Source organism: Anomalospiza imberbis, chromosome 7 (assembly GCF_031753505.1).
Source record: "Anomalospiza imberbis isolate Cuckoo-Finch-1a 21T00152 chromosome 7, ASM3175350v1, whole genome shotgun sequence".
Lineage (NCBI taxonomy): Eukaryota > Metazoa > Chordata > Aves > Passeriformes > Viduidae > Anomalospiza > Anomalospiza imberbis.
Genome location: NC_089687.1, coordinates 37746665 through 37761124, shown reverse-complemented (window position 1 = coordinate 37761124; position 14460 = coordinate 37746665). Strand labels below are relative to the sequence as shown.

General features: G+C 51.0%; 1 protein-coding gene and 1 long non-coding RNA gene across 13 annotated transcripts in view; one reads left to right on the top strand and one right to left on the bottom strand.

The window, feature by feature from the left end:
* LOC137477514 (uncharacterized) overlaps positions 1–14460 on the top strand; it is a 302567-nt gene that overhangs the window by 53893 nt on the left and 234214 nt on the right. The gene's annotated exons all lie outside the window — the stretch shown is intronic.
* The window catches only part of HDAC4 (histone deacetylase 4), a 174345-nt gene that overhangs the window by 32306 nt on the left and 127579 nt on the right, over positions 1–14460 (bottom strand). For 10 of the 12 annotated variants that reach the window (XM_068196697.1, XM_068196702.1, XM_068196700.1 and 7 more), the window contains 5 exons: positions 13966–14082; positions 11963–12161; positions 9402–9631; positions 2759–3016; positions 1295–1481 (listed from right to left, as the gene is read on the bottom strand). In XM_068196697.1, coding sequence (XP_068052798.1) covers positions 1295–1481; positions 2759–3016; positions 9402–9631; positions 11963–12161; positions 13966–14082 — 991 coding nt within the window. The remainder of the gene's footprint in view (positions 1–1294; positions 1482–2758; positions 3017–9401; positions 9632–11962; positions 12162–13965; positions 14083–14460) is intronic. The other 2 variants (XM_068196706.1, XM_068196707.1) reach the window with 1 other exon arrangement.

Sequence of the window (14460 nt, the reverse complement as noted above, 5' to 3'; positions counted from 1 at the left end):
CCTCCCTCCCCCCCCTTTTCCATTTCCTTTTCCCAGGGAACACACCACGTTGCAAACTGTTCATTCACAAAGTAAATGCGAAGAGCCCGACGTCTGGGGAAGAAGGCGGACTTCGAAATCAGTCCTCATCACCCAGCACAGGGCTTGGGGAGTTGCATGGAAAATCAACTTTGAGCTGATGCTAAGGGCACTGAAGAAGCAGAAAGGATTTCGGAGTAGAAAAGTTGCCTGTCAGGATACAGGAAGAACAATTAAGTTTTCCACTTTTATTCTTGGTAGGAAGATCACAGAATCCCAGGGTGGTTTGGGTTGGGAGGGACTTTAAAGCCCATTTTGTTCCACCCCTGCCATGGGCAGGGATACCTTCCACTATCCCAGGCTGCTCCATCCTGGCTGTGAACACTTCCAAGGGATGGGGATCAACACTTATTTTGCACTTGTGCTTTCCACCAGACACATGCAGGACTGCACTCATCATTTTCCTCCCCGTGTAAGCAAACATCCTTTGGTCTCTGTGTCTCCTCAAGACAAGTTGAAATCACCAGCTCACCTCGTTTTTCCCAACCTGCAGGCACAGACTCCTGTGCAACAGGAGGAGGGGAGGCTGGCAGGGAGCCCGGAGTGGATAACTGATGGCATGAGATGCTGGAGGGACTGGAGAAGGTGGAGGAAAGAGAGCCAGCATTGCATTTGGCACTCTGTCCTTCAGGAGCACTGGCTCTCCCCGCCTTGCCTCTAAATCAGCTCTGTCACAGCCTGGGACTCGCTCTGTCTGCCTGGAGACACACAGCTCCAGGGCTGTGCTGCTGCTGCTGTGCGCAGGGTATTTTTGCTCAGCAGAAGGGACAAGCAGGACAACAGGGATGACTCAGTCTGCTCCTTGGGGAAGGCAGGATGTTATGGAGTGCCCAAATGGGGACGAGATGCAGAGCCCACGCTTACGGATTTGCAAGGACGGGGAAGAAAATCATAGAATCATCACCATGGAATGGTTTGGGTTGGAAAAGACCTTAAAGCTCACCTCGTGGGTAGGGCAGGGACACCTTTCGCTATCCCAGGGTGCTCCAAGCCCTGGGCTCTGGCACATCCCTGGACACTTCCAGGGATGGGGCTGGCACAGCTGTTCTGGGAAACCTTACCACCCTCAAAGGGAAGGATTTGCTGCCAATATCCCATCTAACCCTACTCCCAGCCTAAAGCCATTCCCTCTTTTCCGTGCCCTCACAGAACAGCTCAGCGTAAAATAAACCAGTCACCAGAGCCCCCCACAGCCCAGAGCCCCCAAAAAGCTCACCTGTTGTGAACCTTGGCTTAGTGGGTGGCTCCTGCACGGACATGGGGAAGGTGGCCGAGGCCGGGGAGGACTGTGCCCGGGACAGGGGCCGGTGTCCCCCGAAGGACACGGGCATGCCAGCTGCCTCCAGCGACGCCTGGTAGTTCCTCAGCTGGTGAATCCGCTGCTGCTCCAGGAGCAGGGCTTGCTGTGGGCAAGAGAAGCAGGCAGTTGCTGAAAGGGCCTTCCCAAAAGGGTTTTTGAAGGCTCTCAGACTTGGAGTCCCGTCCCTCGCGTGCAGCAAGGGAAAACGTGACGTTTCTAGGGCCAAGTCAGACAGGCACAGCACACAGAGCCCCAGCCTGAGCCTGGTGCACACTGCACTGACAAGGTCACTGCCAGGGGAGCTCCATGCTCCCCCACAGCTCCCTCATCTTCCTCCCCCTGTGCTCTCACCCCATGCTCTGGGACATTTAACAGTGAAACAGTCCAGGCCATGGAACAAGTCCCCCTCAGCTAGATCCCAGCCTGGAGAGGGAGCCCTTAACTGGGGAAACCAAGGAGCTGGTTCTCTGTGCAGCCACACCATCAGCTGGACAGGCTCCTGGTCAGAGGGGATGGCTGTTCCATCCCATGCCCTCTATAAATTCCCTCCTGCTTTGATGCAGAACAGCTGCAAAGGACATACTATTTTAAAGACTCCTGAGGTGTGACCATGGATTCAGGATTAAGGTGGAGAGGCTTCACCCTCAGAGGAACGGTATTACTGAAAATTGTGCATCATCAGCAACACAGAATTAGAAAATCCCAGGATGGTTTGGGCCTTAAAGTTCATCTCTGCCATGGGCAGGGACACCTTCCCCTATCCCAGGTTGCTCTAAGCCCCATCCAACCTGGCCTTGGACACTTCCAGGGATGAGGTGGCCACAGCTTTCCTGGGCAAATGCAGCTCCTGAGCAACATCCCAATGACATTCCTGGAGGACATGGACCAGCTCCATTACACTGTGCTCCCTTGTTATTTTATTTATCACCTGCAATCCACAAGCCTTGGGTGTTTTCCCTCAAAAGTGAGCCTGGCTGGAGGCTTCAGGATCTCTAATTCTGAAACAGGAACACCCTCCACTTGTCCCCTGTTCAGTCTTTCTCTGGAGAAATTAGTTTTAAATCATGAAACCAAAATACAGTCTCCTGCTGGTGGCTGGTGCTCAGAAATGTTAGGATACACTCGATCTTCCCAAAGAAACACCCCTGGAAGTGGCTCAGTAAACACAGTGACTGTGTTTTGTGCAGGTGATCCAGACTCTTCTCCCTCGGGTTTGCCAGCTGGCAGGTGACTCCAGGGAAGGAATCACCTGATTTTACCTCAGATTCCCGTAACCAGCCAACCCTCGGGAGCTGGCTCCCCGCGGAGTCTCCCCCTCCGAGCAGCACAAGGTGACTTCCAAGCCCAAATCCATGTCTTACAACAACCCAAGTGCCAGACCTGGCGGAAGAGCAGCTCCTGCTCCGCCTGCCTCTGCCCGGACTCCAGCTCCTGCTGCGGCTCTGCCTCCTCCTCGTCGCTCTCGATGGGCTCCTGCTTGACCTGCACCACGCTGGCCAGCCCCGGGGGCTCCTTCTGGCCCGTGGCCCGGTCGCCGTAGGGCTCCTCCAGCAGGGCCTGGTGCTCCCGCAGCTCCTCCTCCGTCTCCTCGGGGTGGCTCTCGTGCTGCCGTGCCGGCTCGGTGGGTTTGGAGATGATCTGAAAGAACCCCACACTCATCAGACAGCTGCCTCCCACCATGGCAAAAGCTCGCTCTGCTCTCCAGGCTCGTGGGAAGGAGCAGTTCTGAGTTATGGTCTCACAATCCAGGCCCGAAACGATGCAGGGAAAGGTCAGGGTAACCTTGGTGTCAAGGGCTCCGAAACCCCGTGTCCCAGGTGATGACACCCCCTTATTTTCCACTTCATCTTCCCTCTGAAGGAATAAGAGCCTCTTGTTCCTGCACGCCTCCAGATGCTACTCCATTCACAAACCCGCAGAGCAACCATCGAGATGCTCAGCAATTAAATTCTGAAAGAATACAGGGGACACAAACCCTCCAACAGGGCTTTTGCTGCCTGTTTGCTCAACATCGCCTCAAATCACTCCCTGAATTTTTCTGTGAGGCTGAAATAATGATTACTTGAAAATCTGTAGTCTTATGGAGCTGCTTAAGAGGAAACTCAGGACATGCAGCTGAGAGCAAACCTCAAGAGCAGCATTGTTCTAACCTGACCTTCCTAACCAGACACAGTAAACGTCTCGGAGAGGAGCTCCTAAACCTAAAGGAACAATTTAATTTTCACTGTAATTCACTCAGACTTTTTGTAAGTTCTTTGGCAGGATAAAACTCACAGTTCTCTGTCTCAGACTGCCGATGATTTTTATTTGGGATATAAAAAAAAAAAAAAACCCAAATGTGACCAGTTTTTAACTCCAGTGTAGGAAAACCAATCTATTTCCTCCCTTTCAAAGAGCTCAGGCTGCCCCTGTTTCACAGGCTTATAAAGAAACTGCTGCACTTTGAAAGTTGTCAGGGCAGGGTTTAATGAGGATTAGGTCATCGGTATGGTAAGCAATATTGATTTTAAATCTAATAAAGCTAAATCAAAACATGGTTATTGAACACATGCAGGAGCAGGGACTATTTGTCAGTAACTTGCTCTTTGAAGAACAGTGGCTCCAATCTGGAATTAAGCCTTATTCCCCCCCAAAAGCAGGAAGGAAGACTCTGCCATGTAACCTAAGCAAGGCAGGAGGGCAGGAATGGAGTTGAATCTAGCAAGGGACATGAAGAGGAGAGAGGAAAAAGAAAAAAAAAGGAAAAGAAAAAGAAAAAGGAAAAGAAAAAGGAAAAGAAGAAGGAAAAGAAAAAGGAAAAGGAAAAGAAAAAGAAGAAGGAAAAGAAGAAGGAAAAGAAAAAGGAAAAGAAATAGAAAGAGAAAGAGAAAGAGAAAGAGAAAGAGAAAGAGAAAGAGAAAGAGAAAGAGAAAGAGAAAGAGAAAGAGAAAGAGAAAGAAAGAGAAAGAAAGAGAAAGAAAGAGGAAAAGGAAAAGGAAAAGGAAAAGGAAAAGGAAAAGGAAAAGGAAAAGGAAAAGGAAAAGGAAAAGGAAAAGGAAAAGGAAAAGGAAAAGGAAAAAAAAAGGAAAAGGAAAAGGAAGAAAAGAGGAAGGCTAAGGAGATCATGGTGCCACTGCTGAATGAAGGAAGGCCCCTGGTGGCACATGAGATAAAATTAATGCCTTATTTAAGATAATCCTTCAGGAATCCCAGGACTCTGATACCAGAGGAAAAGTCTCGAACAAGGAAGATTTCCCTTGGTGAAGGAATTTCCAGGTTTAGGTAACACTTAAAAGACCTGGATATCCTTGAGTCCATGGGACTCTCATGGGTTGCACTCACAGGTGATGGGACAAGAGGCCATGGGCACAAATTAAAACCCATAAAATTCCTTCTGAACACAATAAAACTTTTTTTTTTTTCCCTGTGAGGTTGGTCAAACACTTGAACAGGTTGTTCAGAGAGGTTCTGGAGTCTCCATCCTTGGAGATCCTTGGGCAACCTGTTAGAGGAGGGACACTGCCCTCAGTGATCTCAGGAGGTTCCTGCAAAGATTCAGGGATCCAAACTCCTCAAGGATTTTTGTGAGCTTCCCCCTGCCCCCACCCCAGTTTCTTTCCTTCTAGCACACACTGAATAACCAAACGACATGAAGCTAAAAGTTCTTCTATCAATTTCATTTAAGCCCTCTTAGGCTTGATGAATATTATCTGTTTTAAAGATAATTAAATTATCATAAACCATCTGCTGCTTGTTTTTTTGTTTTTTTTTTCCCTGCTTCAATCGAAGGTCTCAAGCTTTTGAACTCAATGCCTTTTGAACTTCTGAACTGCACGAGGTAATTGCTGGGAAAAATAACTTACAGTGCCATTGTCATACCTAATAGGAATGAGAGGCTGCGTAATTCCCTGGAAGTTTTAAGTTATTCCTATTAAAAACGTAAGAATTAAATGACAACCACAGTGAAGAGTGAGAAGACCAAGTGGTCAATGGCAAGGACATTTCAGACATTCTGTTGGCAAAGGCAATCTCCTGGTCTGTCACCAGTTCCAGCTGCTGCAACCCTGCCCTTAAAGGAAGATACTGCAGAGAAGACACATTCCACATACTACATCCAGTATCTGCATGCCAGGCCCATCCAAACTCCATTTGGAGTTAAAAATCATCCATTTGTGCAGTTTTACGAGCACGTGCTCATGCAATTTAAAATCTGAGGGAATAAAAGTGTGAGGGGCTGGCTGTAATGGTAGTATTGAGAATGCTTGTAAATACAGCTGAAATAGTAAGCACAAAGCACCATAAATAACCTCTCCATCCCTTAATTAGCTCTCTGGCTTCCTCTGCCACAAGGTTACTCCTCTGTTTTCATACCCAGTGGCCTCTGGCTGTCACAAGCTGCCACCATAAACCTCTGGTAAAGGCACTGCCTCTCCAGATAACGACTGGGGCAGATAACGACTGGGACTCAGCCTCGGGCAGATAACGACTTCACTCCAGAATAAATTACAGCTCTCTAGTCACAAGCATTTTTAAAAGGCTCCATGCAGCTGGCAAGATTTCTCCTCCACAACTTTGAAATACAAAGAACAGAAAAAAAACCAAAAACCAAAAAACAAAAAAACCAAACCAACCAAACAAACAAACAAAAAACCCCCCAAAAACCCCCAAAAAACCCCAATAACAACAAACAAACAAACAAAAAAAAACCCCACCAAAAAGCCAAAACCAAAACCCAGAAAAAAACCAAAAGAACAACTAAAAAAACACCACAGCAAAAAAACTACATAGTAAAGTCAGGTCATAAATACAAGGGAAACCAAAGAGTTCATCATTTTATGTGGAATGTTTCACGAGGAGAAAAAAAGCTGCATTTTTCACTAGTGACATTTCAGCTGGCATTGGATTTGTCCAGTAGATGTGATAAATAGAACCAGTAGATGTGACAAATAGAACCACAGAATCAATAAGGCTGGAAAAGACCTCCAAGACCATCAAATCCAACATCTGAGCATCGCCATGCCCATCACTCCATACCATCTTCTCCAGGACACCTTTCTCCACAGTGGCAAGTTCTTGGAACACTGAAGACCTTGAAGGCCCTACCAAGAGGTCAGAGATATCTATTTACACACCAGAGATCAATGAGGAACCCCTGCTGAAAAACATGGAATCCCAGAATGGTTTGGGCTGGATGGGACCCTGATCCCCATCGGTGGGCTGGCACAGCAGGAAAGCCAGAGGAAGAGAGGAGCCAGGAAGCAAAGGAGGATGTCAGCTCAGCCCTGACCATGCCATGATGTGCAGAAGTCAGCAGAATCCTCTCTTTCCTCCCTCTGGAGGGGAAGGAGGAACTCAAGGAAGAAACAGAACAACTCTTGGACAGCTCGAGACACAGCTTTGATGAAAACGAGTAAAAAACAGGAAAAAGAAAAAAAAAGGATCATAAAGGCTGAACTCATTTAACTCGACATGGCTCTTCCCATGTTCCCTTTGGGTTCTGATTTTTAACTTTTGTAGACTAAGGAGAAACAAGAGATGATAAGGGATGATGGGGAGAGGCCGATTTGGGCACCAGAGTGCCTGGCAAAGCTTTCTGCAGCAGCCAAAGCCTGCAGAAATCTGTTGATCTGATTTTTTTTCTTCCCTGAAGTGATGCAACAGCAGGGGAAAACAACTGTCTGAGGCAGCCTCAGTCCTACAGCTGGAAGGACCTGGAGATTTTGTGCCTGGAGGAGAGAGAAAAACCCACCTCCATGGCTGGATGGGGCTTGGAGTAAAACTTCCTCTGATATTACAAATCACAGAATCCTTAAGATTAGAAAAGCCCTTTAAGACCATTGAGTCCAGCTGTTTCCCCAGCATTGCCAAACCCTGTCCCCAAGTGCCACATCCACAGGTTGTCTGAACACTTCCAGGGATGGTGACTCCTCCACTGCCTGGGCAGCCTGTGCCAGTGCCTGAGCACTCTTTCAATGCAGAAATCTTTTTCTGGTCTTTTCCAACCTAAACCTCCCCTGGCACTTCCCTTTCGAACGTTAAACATGCAAAAAAGGTGGGAAACAGAAGCACAGGCTGATGGTGGAATATCAGCTCAATGAGAATCACAGAATGGGTTGGGTTAGAAGGGATCTTAAATTTCATCCCATTCCACCCCTGCCATGGGCAGGGACCCCTTCCACTGTCCCAGGTTGCTCCAAGCCCCGTCCAACCTCACCTTCCACACTTCCCCACACCCAGGGATCCAGGGGCAGCCACAGCTACTCAGATGATTATTCTTAATATTTTCATGTAAAACAACATATTTTCCTTAGTTGCCTTCCTGGAAACAGCAAGACTTGCTTTGGATGCAGTCCCCTCAAAAATTTCATCTGCTGCAGATAACTAAAAGGGAACATTTAGGGCCAAAATCTCAATGTTTGGAAAATCACATGGAATTAGGAAAGGCTTGATTTATGAGTATATAAATATATAAAATACTTCAGGAGTATTATTTATGGGGAATCCGCAAATAAAAAAAAATTAACAGGCAGTGCTAGCAGTCCTGTTAATAATTAAATAATCTTTTCTTTTATTTTTAGTCCTGCCCTTAACTCTCCTACACACATGAAGGTCCTAAAATATCCCCAATCTGGGAAAAGTCTTTTCCCATGTCAGCACTTGGATGCTATCCCATGGGATAAATCTATCACATGCATGCAGCACTAGCACTAAAGCGATTTTAACTCGTGACTCCTATAAATCAAACACAGGGAAATCAGTTTAATTAAACTCTCTCTGACTGATTTTGCAGTGAAGAGCGATGGACAAAGCTGGAAGTCAGAGTGCTCCAGTGGCTCTCCAGCTCCTGGGAGGTCCAGGAGAAAGTCTGAATGAGCTCAGTGGATACGTCACATCCAAGGCTTTGGAAAAGCTTTAAAAACCTTCACGCAAAAAATCCCTCCAGCTGACAACTTCCCTGAACAAAGAACCCCAACTCGCTGCCCCGCACCCCATGGCCCCGGTCCCAGGGAGTGCTTGGAGGGGGGAGGAAATGGGATCCCCGTGGAGCAGCAGCTCCCCGGGGCCCCGTGTGCGGGGCTGAGCCAGGGCCAGGGCTGGCACCCGTGGCGGCAGCACTCCAGGAGGACAGCATTGACGTCAGTGACTTGTGTAATCATCCTGCCTCAGCCCCGGCCCATAAACAAGGGTTTGGGGGTGGGGGGGTTGTGGCTACTTCCACTCTTTGATCCAGGCCTCAGCAGTTGTGTTTTCTCACAGGACTGGAACGGTGGAAATGTTTGGAGGAACCTCTGCCGTAAATGAAACAGCAGCGATCTGAACGGCCGCCTGCCACGGGATTGTCCTGAGCCCCAGACTTACTGCTGGAATTACTGCTGTCCTAAGGAAAGCCTCCACTGCAACTCCTTGGGAGGAGTGTTTAGAAAGTCTCCAAATAGTACAAATCCCAGAATGGTTTGGGTGGGAAGGAATCTTAGAAATTATGCAGTTCCATCCCCTGCCATGGGCAGGGACACCTTCCACTGTCCCAGGCTGCTCCAAGCCCCAGTGTCCAACCTGGCCTTGGACACTGCCAGGGATCCAGGGGCAGCCACAGCTGCTCTGGGCACCCTGTGCCAGGCCTCAGCACCCTCCCAGGGAACAATTCCTAATTCCCAAGATCCCATCCATCCCTGCCCTCTGGCAGTGGAAGCCATGCCCTGTGTCCTGTCCCTCCATGTCTTGTCCCCAGTCCCTCTCCAGCTCTCCTGGAGCCCTTTAGGCCCTGGAAGGGGTCTGAGCTCTCTCTGGATCCTTCTCTTCTCCAGGTGAATGCCCCTAAGTCGCTCAGCCTTTCAGCAAATGTTTCAGTGTATCTGAGTAACTTCCCTCACAAATACATCCTGGTGTTGTCATGCTTGAGAGAGGTCCAAGGATGAGAGGTCCAAGGATGAGAGGCCCAGGGATGTTGGAGGTAGAGCCCACAAACACCTCTGCAGTAGAGACCCAGAAATCATGCACTTAGGCTGCTGTGGAGGTAAAAAGGCATTGAACACTTCGTGCCTACCTTGTTGATGTGCAGCTGCTGCTGCTGGAACTGCTGTTTGTGTTTCTCCAGGAACTGCTGGTGCTGCTGCTGGATCACCAGCTGCTGGAGGGCCTGGGCGTTCTGGGGCAGGGGAGCAGACTGGGTGCGCCCGAGCGGGCGGTGCTGCCGCAGCTTGTGGATCGAAGGGGAGACCCTCTCTCCACCCACCAGGGGCTGTGCGTGCAGGGGCAGTCCTGAAAGATACCAGTCTGAAGATAATATGGAGGAAAAAACAGCAGAGGAGAAACAAAAGGAAGAAGAAAGGAAAGGAGAAAACGGCAGTTGAGTAATGCTGATGGTGACAGTGATACCATGACAAACCCAGCCACCTCGCCATCTACAGCTGGAGCTGCCTTGAGAGAGAGCAGATAAATTAATCACCACTGCACGGAGCAATGCTTTGCTTGGTTCGAATTCTGTGTCTGCTTGGTGACTCAGAGACCCTCTGGAAACATTTCTTGAAACCACCAACACCTTACTGACCTTTCTGTCACTCCATGAGATCACATTGGTCTGGAGAGGTTTAAACCTCACAGCTCACCTTGGTTTAGGGACTGATCCCAGGTTCAATTCAAGCTGCAGGAACCAGCTGCTTCCCTAGCGTGGCTAGGGCTGCAGTCACTTTTGGGCAAGAAGCCCTCTGCTCTCCTCAGGCTTTGGTTTAGGAGAGGGAGAAGCTGCCCAGAAGTCTGCAGCCAGCTGGATGCTGAGGATTAGAAACACCTTGGCACTTGTGTCCTAGGATGGGACCTCCTTTCCCACCAATTCACAGAACTGCCCTACGTGGAAGGAGCTGACTCATGGGAAAGCCTCTTTTCTTGGTAGACTTACTGAGCTTCTCCCACTCTGCTTTTTCTGAAAGGGATTACGTGAAAGGGTATTTGATTTTATAAATGCATGTTCCTGCAGATATCGGTGTGTACACACACAGGTCTGTGTACGAATACACGGATAATTGGGAAAGATGTCTTCCTTTTCCCTGAGAGCACAGCTCCTTCTCCCAAAAGTTCAAATCAGACAGCAGAGCTTGCAGAGGATATTTTGGAAGACTACCTTCCTCCAAAGCAATGGCCAAGGTGCTCCTGGGAAAGCTTTCCAGGAGACACCATGTTCCCAGAATCCTGGAACAGATGGGCTTGGGAGGGACCTTAAAACTCATGTCATTCTACCCCCTGCCATAGGCAGGGACACCTTCCACTATCCCAGGCTGCTCCAAGCCCTGAGTATGTTCCATCAGGAATAAGGAACATCAGGACATACATCACAACATGGAGGATACTACCCAGAGTAACCATTCCCAAGAGGAATGGCACAACTAAGGAATTCCAGTCTAGCTTCCCAAACTGGCCACGTCTACCTTCCAGCCTAGAGAGAGCCATCATGGCTAGTTCTGCAGCTGTCAGGGGACTATCTCCAGAGCTCAAGGCTCTCCAGCAGAATCCTAATAAACTCTACTTTATTTCCAAGGAGTTTCCAAATACTAGCTGCAGCTTGGCAGCCGGTGCACTCAAGGCTTTGGGGACCATGTGTGAGCTCGCTGCCTCTCAGCTGCTGCCTCTGGAACGCGTGTTTCTCCTTGCTTCTCTGTGCTGACTCTTTCTCCTGCATGTCGGGCTGTAACACGTTGTACTCGCTCAGAAAGCCCTGCACGGAGCAGGTGGAGTAGAAGGAATTAGCTTGGAAGTAAACACAGTGTGCTGGAAACCGAGGGAAGCAAACACCACACTTCTCTGCATCAGCCTCCCCATATCTATGTGCTCCCAAGTTTATCCCAACCCCGTGGATATTCCTGGGGTCTGGATGTACAACCAGCCACGAGCTGCAATGCTGCAGGGGCTGACGCCTCCCAAGAACTTCCAATAGAAATGGAAGGAAGGGAAGGAAAACCAACACGTCAGTAACTGAGGCAGAACATCCTCTGTCCCAGCACCACACACAGGAAACCAGGAACACATCCCAGTGGGAATGAATGTTTTGAATCCAGCTTATTTATAGCCACAGGCCTTCCCACAGGTAGTTCATTCTGAAAACGCAGCAGCGGGAGTGACTCACGGCAATTAACATCCTGGAAAGGGAACGCACACAAACAAATACAATCTGCTGGGAGGCAGCTGATTTTGCCACAGTTTTGCTATTTATATTAATGATGGAAAGGAAGTGTTTTAACCTGTGATTTTCTAAGTGTGTGCCTTTCATACTTTCATGGAAAAGAAACCATCCATGGAAAACAGGAATCATTAAGGTGCAACGGTTTTGCCCTCATTTTAAACTGAACTGGTCAGAGCTCTAAACAAATAGAGTTCTCAACTTTTACCAAACAACTCTTGCTGTCCTGATGGAGTAAGAGTATTTATTTTCATCTCCCCAAAATGAGGTGGGAGATCCGATTTTGGAAAAATCACCACTAATCAATGAATCAACAAAGTTTTATGTTCTACCTGCGGGGTGTAGAGGTGATGCAGGACTTTGAAGCTGCCTTGACAACAACCCAACAGATCCCTGCTGGTTTCCTCTCTTTTCCAGGTGCCCAGAGTGCTCACCTGTGACCAGGGACGTTTGTGCAGTTGGCTGTTCCAGTAGGACCATGTGCTGCAGGAGAGGGTTGTGTGCAGTTCCCCCATCCCTCTCCAACGCTGTAGTGCTCAGGTAGGGAGTGAGGTGAGTGCCAGGGAATAAGGAGATCCGCTGCTGTAAGGCTGGGATTGCGAGCCTCTCCGCGTCCTGCTGCGCTTGTCCCGCCTGCAAATGCACACGCCACAGGGGGTTAGGAGGCATCCCAGAGGCTGATCCCCACCCTGCTGACATCCCAGAGGCTGATCCCAGCCCCATTGACATCCCAGAGGCTGATCCCAGCCCCGCTGACATCCCAGAGGCTGATCCCAGCCCCACTGACATCCCAGAGGCTGATCCCAGCCCCGCTGACATCCCAGAGGCTGATCCCAGCCCCGCTGACATCCCAGAGGCTGATCCCCACCCTGCTGACATCCCAGAGGCTGATCCCAACCCCACTGACATCCCAGAGGCTGATCCCCACCCCACTGACATCCCAGAGGCTGATCCCAGCCCCGCTGACATCCCAGAGGCTGATCCCAACCCCACTGACATCCCAGAGGCTGATCCTAGCCCCGCTGACATCCCAGAGGCTGATCCCAGCCCCACTGACATCCCAGAGGCTGATCCCCACCCTGCTGACATCCCAGAGGCTGATCCCAGCCCCGCTGACATCCCAGAGGCTGATCCCAGCCCCACTGACATCCCAGAGGCTGATCCCCACCGTGCTGACATCCCAGAGGCTGATCCCAGCCCCACTGACATCCCAGAGGCTGATCCCAGCCCCGCTGACATCCCAGAGGCTGATCCCAGCCCCGCTGACATCCCAGAGGCTGATCCCAGCCCCACTGACATCCCAGAGGCTGATCCCCACCCTGCTGACATCCCAGAGGCTGATCCCCACCCTGCTGACATCCCAGAGGCTGATCCCAGCCCCACTGACATCCCAGAGGCTGATCCCAGCCCCACTGACATCCCAGAGGCTGATCCCCACCGTGCTGACATCCCAGAGGCTGATCCCAGCCCCACTGACATCCCAGAGGCTGATCCCAGCCCCGCTGACATCCCAGAGGCTGATCCCAGCCCCATTGACATCCCAGAGGCTGATCCCAGCCCCACTGACATCCCAGAGGCTGATCCCCACCCTGCTGACATCCCAGAGGCTGATCCCCACCCTGCTGACATCCCAGAGGCTGATCCCAGCCCCACTGACATCCCAGAGGCTGATCCCCACCCCGCTGACATCCCAGAGGCTGATCCCAGCCCCGCTGACATCCCAGAGGCTGATCCCCACCCTGCTGACATCCCAGAGGCTGATCCCAACCCCACTGACATCCCAGAGGCTGATCCCCACCCTGCTGACATCCCAGAGGCTGATCCCAGCCCCGCTGACATCCCAGAGGCTGATCCCCACCCTGCTGACATCCCAGAGGCTGATCCCCACCCTGCTGACATCCCAGAGGCTGATCCCCACCCTGCTGACATCCCAGAGGCTGATCCCAGCCCCGCTGACATCCCAGAGGCTGATCCCCACCCTGCTGACATCCCAGAGGCTGATCCCCGCCCCACTGACATCCCAGAGGCTGATCCCAGCCCCACTGACATCCCAGAGGCTGATCCCAGCCCCACTGACATCCCAGAGGCTGATCCCAACCCCACTGACATCCCAGAGGCTGATCCCAGCCCCACTGACATCCCAGAGGCTGATCCCCACCCTGCTGACATCCCAGAGGCTGATCCCAGCCCCACTGACATCCCAGAGGCTGATCCCAACCCCACTGACATCCCAGAGGCTGATCCCAGCCCCACTGACATCCCAGAGGCTGATCCCAGCCCCATTGACATCCCAGAGGCTGATCCCAGCCCCGCTGACATCCCAGAGGCTGATCCCCACCCCGCTGACATCCCAGAGGCTGATCCCAGCCCCGCTGACATCCCAGAGGCTGATCCCAGCCCCGCTGACATCCCAGAGGCTGATCCCAGCCCCACTTACGCTGGAAGGGCCGGTGGCAGGCAGTCCTAGCGTGATGTTGGGCAGAGAGGGCGAGGTGTAGAGCGGGAGCTGCGTCACAGAGCCCTCGCGGTTCACGAGCCTGTGAGCCAGGCTGGTCTGGAAAGGAGAGTGAGAACGGGGCCCTGATGAGAGCCCGTCCCCAGAGACTGCCAGGACACCGCACTCACCAGGACGAGGCAGCAGGACGGGACACAGGGTCTCCAGAACTGCACGGCCACCCTGACAATGCCACCCCGTGCCTCCCTAGGAGCGGTGTCTAAACGCTCTCAGAGCTCCGGCAGCCTCGGGGCCGTGCCCATTCCCTGGGGAGCCTGGGCAGTGCCCAGCACCCTCCGGGGGAAGAACCTTATCCTAATCTCCAGCCTAAGCCTCTCCTGGAACAGCTATGTGCCATTCCCTTGGTACTTGCCCTTCTCAAGTATTTGCCTCTTTAAAGGTAAAACCAATTATCTTAAAAAAAAAAAAAAAAAGCTT